Here is a 9,546-nt window from a genome sequence, read left to right on the forward strand (position 1 = left end):
GCTCCCGTGCTCAGGCAGGGCGGGTGTGCAGCTACAGAATCCTTCCAGCAAGCTGCTAACAGAAGGGGCTGGGCTTGGCTGGGCTCAGCTGGGGTTGGATTTTCCGTTTTCTCTACAGGGAACAACCTAGAGGAGCTTGCAGGGCAGGCGCCAAGGGATGTTCCCAGACATGCTCAGGATTTGCTGGCAACCATAAAAGGAACCTTCCCCAGAGGCTCACCACTTGGCTATCTCAGTGCTGCTGCATCTGTCCTTCCCCTCATCCCACACACTGCACTGCAGGCCTCAGAGAGGATTCACTCACTTGGGGGAAATAAATGCATTTCCCTGTACTTCCTTCTCTTAACGCCACAGACACAAACAGGCAAGCTGTGGAGACCACAAGGACAACCTTCCTCCATGCAGAGTACTGCGAAGCACAGCACCATGGCCCCATCCTGCTGCAGCCCCATCAGCAGTTCCTCTCTAGCCTGTGCAGGGACCTTGCAGCATCACTTTCTGCTGGCCCCATGTGTGGGAAGGCACCAGTCCTGCAGCCAGGAGGGAGGAAGGGGACAGCCATTTATCGCTCCTTCAGAGCCTCCTGATCCTGGGCTATGTCCTCGCACAGATGGGGTTGTGAAGGGGAGGAGGGCTCCAGAGCCCACCCAGCATCCTGGCCTGGTCACACAGTTCCCACACCCTGGCTCTAGCCCGGAGCAGGGCTGGCTCTCATGTGAGGCTGGCCCATGTGGCTGAGGTTCAGCTGGTTTGTCCATGGGCATCCTTGGGGACAGCACGACTCAGCCCTGTGATAGTCCCTCCAGTCCCCCCTCCTGCAGCTAGCAGCAAGTGCCCAAGACAAGCAGCCCAGGCAGGTCCTGGCTGTGTCCCCAGCCCGAGCACCTGCAGAGCTTGGTGCCGGTGCTCACCTTGGTCCTGCCTCCAGCACCCCAGGAGCTCTGTCCCTCTGGTTGAGTCATCCCCATGCCCATTTATGTGCCCAGAGCCTTGCTACTGGGCTGGTTTGAAGAGGCAGTGGGGACCCAGCACCTCCTCCAGCAGATGCAACTGTGGGTCATAAGAACAAGACACGCAAGAAAGCACTGGGCCAGAACTGTTGTCTTTAACCTGAGAAAGGCACTACACAGCTCTTGCTTCTGCAGTAGAGGAACAGGGATTTGTCCTCACTTTCCTACTGCAGCAGACTCAAACTCAGCAACTAACACAGATAAGCAGACTTGTCTGGCACCATGCCAGGAAGATTATGCTTCCCTTTTAAAGAGCACTATTTTAAAGCAAGATAAGAAGTGAAGTCCTTTTACAGCTGGAAAGGAGACAACCTCACTAAAGCCAAACACCTGAGGCAGAGGAGGGACCCTGCTGCCTCAGAGCCCTGCAGCACTCCCTGCAGCATCAAAGCCTGCTGCTGTTTCGGAAGCCATCGTAGGTGAACGGTGGAAGGCTGGGCAGGCAGGAAGCTGCTGTGGGCAGGCAGGCAATGGGGTTGGTCTCACACGCCGTGGGGTCCTGCTCACTGGTGAAGAACACCCCATCATGGGAGTAGATAGAGGGGTCCAGGTCATAGTAGTTGTAGGGTCTCAAGAGGAAGCCGACTGAGTTTCCCACAGTCACCGTGTTGGGAATGTCCTCAGAATGGGGGATGTGAAGGAAACCAGCAGTTATCCAGGCCACCAGGTCCTGGGCAGGGAAGAGCAACAAGACCATGGCCATTTCAGAAGCCTGCAGGGACTGAAACCTGCACAGGGGCCATGGGAGTTACAGGAGAGCAGGATGGGATCTCCACAGCACCAGCCTGGTCACATCCCCACACGCTGAGCTCCCCCTTCCCAGGATGATCTTCTCCCTGCCTCAAAGACCTGCCCACAGCCACAGCCAGAGGTCGCCCAGCAGCAGGGTCCCTCCTCTGACCCCCACAGCCAAGCTCTGGCCTCACAAAGATTTTCCTGATTTTTTCCAGCATTTCTCCATAGGGACAAACAAGCTTCCTGCTCCTCCCTGATCTGTGCCCTCTGACCAAGGTGCCAAGTAGGCACACGAAAGGAGGTGCTCGAACCCCCTTCCCTCATGTCCCAGGGTGCTGCTTGGCCAGCTGAGTCTGCTGTCCTGCAGGCTGTGCCAGGGCCACTCTGGGGCTGCCACTCAGCACAGGGCTGGGTATTACAGCTCCAGCCCAGGGGTCCCAGCCCACCTCCTCGGTGATGGTCTCATTGTTGATGAAGTCAGCAAAGGCAACGGTCGGCGTCCAGGGGTCATTCTGGTTGTAGATGCTGGTGCTGGTAGGCTCCTCCTCCTTCCGCCGGGTGACAGCCAGCTGGTACCTGAGGACAAGAAAAGAGACAGGAGCAGCCCCCTGGGGCAGGGCAAAGCTAAAAGCCATCTGCCCAGAGAGTCTGCAGAGCACAAACCTGCTCCTAGGGAGCAATCCCAGCCCAGGAGAGTATTTGCCCTGTGATGCCACCCCTGCTGGCAGGGCAGGACCCCTTCTCTCAGCACCTGCTGTCCCAGTCAGAGCAGCCTAACCTTGCCCAGCTGATGGCCCTCTCCATGGGGCTGGCTTCAGGGATATGGTCCCCTGCAAAACTGGAGATCTGGATCCTGTAGCCACGTTGGTGGCCCCACTTGTTTTTGCTGCTGGCAGCGAAATAGAGGTATCTGGGCACCTTCTCCTGGAGCCGGAAGGCAGCCTGGTCCTCTGTGTCCAGGACCTTCTTGGTGAGTCGTGGTCGCTCTATCTGCTGCTCTGGGCTCCAGGGAGCCTGTGTCCTCTCAAACACCATGTCATGGGCCACCAGGGAGTTTTTCACCCCTGCAAAGCAAAAGTCAAGTCACTGAGGAGTGTCACACAGTCCCCTGTTCCCCACATCATTGTGATTTGGGATATGGAATGGTAGGGGAAGACCGAGAAAAGGACTCTGCCAAAAAGCAGGAACTGTACTTCAGCACATTTTTGAGCCTTGCCAGCAGGAAGGGTTCCAGAATCAGCTCTGCTTTCAACTGTGGTGCCAGCAACAGCACCTTGTGTGGCCACACAAAGTCACCACGTTGCAGACAGGGCAGAAGAGGATGCATGTTGGGGCCAAACACTTGCACTGGAGTCAGCTGCAGCTTGGCACAGGAGGTTCTCTGGAGGTTCCACAGCCCAGGGACAGCACAGGTTACTGCAGCTTCTCCCCAGGCTGTACAGACACAGCCTGCTGCTACCAGCAATCTCTCTGCTCCTCGGCAGGCACAGAACATTTTTCCCCTACCTTTGCCAAGAGCAGCTTGTTGCCAACACCCACTGCTGCCAGTCTGTGCCCCCAGCCACTCTCACACCTTCCTTGCAGTTCCTGGAGCGGCCTGGCCGTGCTGTTGCTTCAGGCTCAGCCTCCTTCCTATCACAGGATAGATGCCAGCACCTGCTCAGCCTGCCAGGCCTCCTGGACTTGGGTAACCCTCAGCAGAGATCTGCTGCCAAGGAGCTGCAGCTGCAGGAGCAGCAGATTTTGCTGCTGCCTGCAGCTCTGCAGCCTGGCAGACAGCACCCAGCCCACCAGGGTTCCTCAAAAGAAACACAAGGACAAAGCTGCACAAGCTGAGCCCTGCAGAGCAGCAGCCCAGCTGCCCTGCTCGGGATACAGAGAGCTTTCCCAAGTTCCAGGGAGCACCAGCAAGAGGAGGCTCACACCTTGGATACTACAGACAGGGCTGTGCCACGCTGCTTTCCTGGCCATGCCCATGGCAGCAGTGCCAAGGCAGGAGGAGTGAGTAAATACAAACATCTTGTGGCTGCCAACTTTCATCCTTCCCTGGGATGAATACAGATCCTCAGGCAATTTCCACTGCCTTCAGCTGCATGACCCTGACAAACTATTTTACACACAGAAAAATAATTTTGCAATGAAAGGAGAGGTTGGGAGAGTCGAAAAGCAGAGTTCTGATGTCAGGTGTTCAGGAGGAGGCAAAAGCTCCAGGATTCTCCAGCATAAGGTCAAACATTAAATGAAGACCCAGACCTACCTCCCACATCCAAGTCCACTTTATAGTTGATGGAATGGGTATGGATTGTCCCCAGCGTGTGCTCCCAGACCCTGTTGCCATATCTCAGACCATCCCCGTGGAGAAAGGAGGAGCTGGGGTACCCAGTGGCCTGCACCTTGCCTTCAAGCGCCCCGTTCTGGTAGAAGATGAAGTCCCACACATAGTCGTAGTTGCCCACAGTCGCGATTGAGCGAATGACCAGGGCAGAGTTGACCAACCCCCCATAGTAGAGCGACTGCAAGTTGGAGTAGTGGCGCCTCAGAGGGGAGCCCAGGTTCTGCTCAAAGATGCAGAGGGCACCTTCAGTAGTTCTGGGGAGCTGGGAGTGGGCAAGGCAGTGCACATCCAGGTAGGTCGCTGAATAGGGGCAGTCGACGCCACGCACCAAGGGGGAGGTGTAGCGCCCGATGCCAAAGCTGCCGTCCATGTACCTGGTGGACATCCCCCCGGGGCAGTTGGAACCGTACACCGACAGCGCCTCTTGGACGCTGATCTCGTAGGCAACCCTCTCCCCCTGGTGTCGGATGTCAAACAGGCGCAGGCCCCTGCTCACGCTCATCCCGAAGGCAAAGCTCCAGCCCCGGAATAGGACGCGGTTGTTCCTGACGCTGTAGCGGGGACCCTGGGGCTCGAATTGCAACGGGTAGGGCGCGGCCGGCGGCGCTCGGGGTTTCATGGACGAGAAGTCTCCGTCCCGCGGCGCTCTCCTCACCTTCTCCACGCGGACGCTACCTTGCACGTAGGCGCTCTCCAGCTGCACCATGTCCCTGTAGTACTGTCCGTTGTAGAAGACCCTGCTGACGGCCCACTGGGACATGTCCAGGCTGCTGTGGTCCACCAGCACCTCCAGCCCCACCGGGTGCACGAAGAAGCCACTCACGTTCTGGAACAAAGCAAACCAGGTGATTCGATCTCCAGACTGGAACCCCCGGGGAGCGGCTGTCAGCGCTGCCAGGTTGGCTCCATCGTACTCCAGGACCTGGCGCATGAAGGAAGGAGCTGTGGGAAATGCTTGGCCCCTCAGCACCTCTGCGATCTGCTGGTATTCCACAGCCAGCGTTGGTCTGCGGTGGTACGGCACCGGCCCCCCATACCTCTGCACTGTCACATCCAGGTGGTAGGCCGGTGTGGGCAGTGGACCCACCACGTACTCGGTGACGTTGGGCTCTGCCTGGTTCCCAAAGTAGAGCACAGCCAGGGCCTCCCGGGGAGGGCGAGCACCCCCCTCATCCAGGAACCGCAGCACCTCTGCCTTGGCAGGGACCTGCATGTCGATGGAGGCAATGCAGTTGTCTGAGGGCTTTGCCCTTGAGGCATCAACCAGCTGCACCCCGAGGTTTCCCTGCAGGTACTGCACCACTTGCACCATCTCCTCAGGGCTCAGATCCGCAAAGACCAGGCTCTGGCCACCATCGGTGTCCTCTTGCTCCAGGGGTTGGCGCTGGCAGGTGCTGGGGCCCTTCCCTCTGGTCAGCAGCACACAGACTAAAGCAAAGATCGTGGCCAAAGCCAGAACCAGCAGGATGAGCACAGTTTTCACGTTCATGACTGCTGCTGGTCCAGAGGCTTTCACTGCAGCTTCCTGAGCAGGGTTTCCAGCTGCTGCCCCTGTCAGTTTACACTGCACTGGATGGATTAGCAGGGAAAGCACAAAAGACTGGGAGAGGTTAGGGGAGGAGATCTGAAATTCGTGGTGAAGAGAAAGGGCAGCTCTCCTCTCTCTGCTGCAGCCTTCCCTGTCGTCCTCCTCTGCCAGCAGTGCCCTGAAAGAACTGGTGGAGATGCAGGGTCAGTGACTCAGACAAGTTCCACTTAAAGTCTGTTGCTTTTTCAGTCCAGCCTAGCTTCCTGAGGCTGCCTGTAAAAATGAAGCTCCTGTAGCCAGCCTGAAGTGGCTGGGACAACTGTGAGGCTGACAAGCTGGGAATTGTTGCCACACTGTAGAATTTCACCTCTTTGCAACTCAACAAATTTCCTTGTTTATCAGGCTGCTTCCTTGTAAACATTGTCCCTGGCACCTCCCTGCCAAGCTTGGAGTTACTTTTTTGTTTTATGTTTAAATCTTCCACATGGAAGCCTTTGCTGAAAACACATCCATCTGTGTAGGAGCAGGAAAACTTTGGCAGGCATGGAGAGATGTGGTTCAGGATGGGACTCAGGCCTCATCCTGAACAACCAGCTCTGTTTGCACCTCTGAGCAGCCACAGACTAATTAATCCCCCAATATCCCTCTGAAACAAGACCATGCAGCTTTTGTTTCTGCCTCTGATTCAAAGGTAAACTGAGGTGCAGCTCCTGAGAAGTTCCCTCAAGGCCCAAAACAGCTCAGCCTGTAGCATCCAAGAAGGCAGCCAAGGGCAATTTCTGCACCACTGTTCCCAGGCATTCCCAGGACTTCCACCAGAGGCTAAGGCAAGAGCCCTCTGCCACTCCCATCAAAGGTCTCTGCTGGTCTCAGCCCTGTGGAAAGGGCTCAGTGCTCCATGGTGCCACGCAGCAGATGCTTGTAGGAGACAGGATGCAGTGCTTCAGCTACAATCCCAGCCTGTCCCTGAGCTGGTGCTGAGAAGCACAGGGCTGGGAATTCAACCCAACATTTCCACTCTTGCTGCCAGCCTCACCTCACCTCACCTCACCCTGGCCTCCTTCCCCTGTAAAAGTTTCCTGGTGGAAGACACCCCCACTAAGACTCAGCACTGCCTCCAGTTCCTCCTCCACAGCAGATCTTGCCCTGGACCAGCTCCTCTGTGGTCTCCTGGCCATGCTCACTGGATACCACACTGGCAGGCAGGAGGCCACGTTGCCATAGGACACATTCCATTATCCTCACCACTGAGGGCAGCCTCAGCCCTCTTTAGCCCAGGCTGCAGCTGTGCAGGCCACTGCCATGCACGTCATCTGTGCCCCACCAGCCATCGTGCCCATCCATGTGGGCACTGTGCCCAATGAGGGACTCGCTCTGTGGCATGGACATGAGAAATGGGGAGAGACAGGATGGATGAGAACAGAGCTTTGCCACACAGGACAAAATAGCTACCAGTTTGGGAAGCACCTAGCTCACATCGACTTCCAGCTGGCCTCCCATGGCAGAACCACGAATCTCTGAGCAGCCTCCAGCTAGGCAAAGCAGCCTGACTCCCAGGGCAGCCTTTCAATCCATGAAGTCAACAAAGGCTTCAAGGATTCCTTGAGATTAGCTTTGAAAGAAAACTTCCCCTCTGCACTCTCAGTGGAGGCTCACACCAAAAGGGAGCTGTTACCCAGGTAAGGCTGAGCAGAGCCAGGACCTACCTCCTGCTCCCCAGGAATTTAAGATGTGTCGTGCTGCAACATGCATCCACACAGCTGAGCCAGGCTGCTGCAGGAGCTCTGGGGCTGCCTGCACAGTGCTCACCATGACCTTGCCTTGAAGCACAGGAAGAGCAGACCACTCAGCTTTGATTTGTCTCTTGGGTTTGCAGCCCAAGTCCCCAGGAGCCCAGGCCAGGCTGCAATTGCAGGTGGTGATTTCCAGCTCAAGAGATCTGGACAAGCTCCGTGGGCCCCAGAGCCCCACAAATCCACAGCTCAGCCCAGCAGGTTGCCTGGCAGATGGCTGAAAACACAGCATAGGAGCACTGCTGTGCACCAAGTGTCTGGGGAAAGAGAAACCCCAGCCAGTAGTGGGGTTTGTCATAGGTCTCCAGGACAAACCAAGGCTCACACACAGAGGACACAAACAAAGCTTTGGGTGCTACCTCTGCCCTGCTGCAGGGTAGTGCCATGGATGCTCCATCCAACACCACCTCTGCTAACTCTGACCATGGCTGCTGCACTTTTCAGGCTGAGGACTTTCAAAGCAACACAAGAATTAGCCTACATGTTCTCAGAGCTCTGTTTCAGAGCAAACAGAACAGCCCTAAATCCATCGCCATCCTGCAGCAGAAACTTCGGGAAGCAAAGTATTTAATTGGGGCTGCAGAGCCAGGAAACCTATGTCAGTCCCTTACTGAGGAAAAGCAGTCAGGGATCTTTAAGGGCCACCCCCCCACACTGAACTACTTGTGCACCTGTGCACCTTCTCCCAAAGCAGCCCAAGGCAGCTTAAAGCTAACCTAGAATTACAAAACCCCAAATGATGTTTCCCTAGCAGCAGTGCCACTTGTTTGTGACCCTTTTGGTGCATGTGCCTCTTCCCACAGCCCAGCTCCCCAGTCCAATTAGTCCATCAGCCTGCCCACTTCACATGGGCAATTCACATCCTACCAATGTTTATTATGGCCACAGAGTTGATTTAGGTGCTGCCCATCAGTACGTCTCCTGTCCCCATCAATACATCTCCCAGCAGCTAAACTGCCCACATCCCCCAAACAGAGAAAGGAAGACAGGAGTTTGCTGGTTTTCACTTGCATATAAAGGTAGAGGTGGCAAAACATAGTCTGAAATTTATAGAAACCAGGCCTGCAGACAGCTTTTGTCTCATGGAAACTCAGAGTCAGCAGCTGCCAGACAACTGGGTAAAGCCTGCAGTATAGGTAAGCCCTTTGCCAACTCTCCTGACACAGGCAGGTCTTAAACACGGCCCAGACCTCAGACGATCTGGGAAGCTCCCACCTCACAGGGGCAGCTGGGGAAGGAGTGGAACTGCCTGAGCCAGCCGTGGCTCTGGCAGCGCTGCAGCCCACAGCTGCCGCTGCCTCTTCTCAGGTTTGTAAGGATCGAGAACCTGCGAGTCCGAGCCCTGACTGCTGCTTCTCCTGGTCAGCAAAGTGGAAACCACTGCCCTGGCGCTGAGGCGAGGCTCACGGACCACAAACGCTGCCCATGCTCGCTGCCAGCACCCTCCCACGAGCACAGCGAGCACAGCTCCTGGGACTTCGGCTCCCTCCGACAGTGCCGAGGAACTCCGGCGCTACACCACCGAGTCTGCCAGCTGAGCTCTTCCGACGAGCTCCCGCTGCCCCGGTCCCCATCGACCCCTTCTCCAGCTCGACTTCCCCTGCGGGGAGCAGAGGGAGGTCCGCCCACAGCGGCAGCTCAGAGCTCCCGGAGCGGCAGCCAGGCGACCTCTGCCGCCTCTCCGGGGCTGGGCAGGGGCTCCCCCTAGTGGCACCGGGAGCTGGCCGGGCACCGGCCTGTGCCCTTCCCGGGGCCAGCAGCCCGGCGGCTGGGGACAGGCGGGAGCGTCCGCGGTAGGTGCCCCCAGCCCGGGCTGCGCTGCGGCGGGCACGGGAAGTGCAACACGAACCGTCCCGGGGGCAGGGGAGCTTTGGCGGGGCACTGAGGGGCAGCTGCTAAGCCCTTTGGCACCACACGGGGAGCCAGGAGGGCAGGGCCCCGAGCACTCCTCCCGGGCATGATCCCAGGCCTGTCCCAGCCCCGCGCGGCTGGGAGAGGTGCGGGAGCAGCCAGGGGACTGCAGCCCCTCAGATGAGCCCACCCAATGTCTACCATGCTTGCTTTAGGGCCAAGGTGGCACAGATCATCCTGAACCCAGCCCAGGGGGCACAGGGAGGAGCAGAAACAACCTGGAAAGCAGCACCG

The 9,546-nt window shown here is 57.4% G+C and overlaps 1 protein-coding gene across 1 annotated transcript; it reads right to left on the reverse strand.

Annotated features, from left to right (window-relative positions):
• Positions 1 to 1,395: 1,395 nt before the first annotated feature.
• On the reverse strand, positions 1,396 to 5,569 carry LOC128978768 (membrane primary amine oxidase-like). The gene is made up of 4 exons (XM_054396781.1): positions 4,003 to 5,569; positions 2,524 to 2,809; positions 2,192 to 2,321; positions 1,396 to 1,680 (listed from the first exon to the last, which is right to left on the reverse strand). The coding sequence occupies exons 1-4, from the start codon at positions 5,567 to 5,569 to the stop codon at positions 1,396 to 1,398; spliced, it is 2,268 nt and encodes a 755-aa protein (XP_054252756.1).
• Between the last annotated feature and the right edge of the window lie 3,977 nt (positions 5,570 to 9,546).

Source organism: Indicator indicator, chromosome 39 (assembly GCF_027791375.1).
Source record: "Indicator indicator isolate 239-I01 chromosome 39, UM_Iind_1.1, whole genome shotgun sequence".
Classification (NCBI taxonomy): domain Eukaryota; kingdom Metazoa; phylum Chordata; class Aves; order Piciformes; family Indicatoridae; genus Indicator; species Indicator indicator.

Excerpts from the sequence above, each read along its gene's own strand:
- LOC128978768 (XM_054396781.1), bottom strand. The coding sequence starts at position 5,569 with ATGAACGTGAAAACTGTGCTCATCCTGCTGGTTCTGGCTTTGGCCACG. Across the intron at positions 2,322-2,523 it reads AGGGCCATCAGCTGGGCAAG|GTACCAGCTGGCTGTCACCC; the intron begins GTTAGGCTGCTC and ends TCTTGTCCTCAG. Across the intron at positions 1,681-2,191 it reads ATGAGACCATCACCGAGGAG|GACCTGGTGGCCTGGATAAC; the intron begins GTGGGCTGGGAC and ends TTCCCTGCCCAG.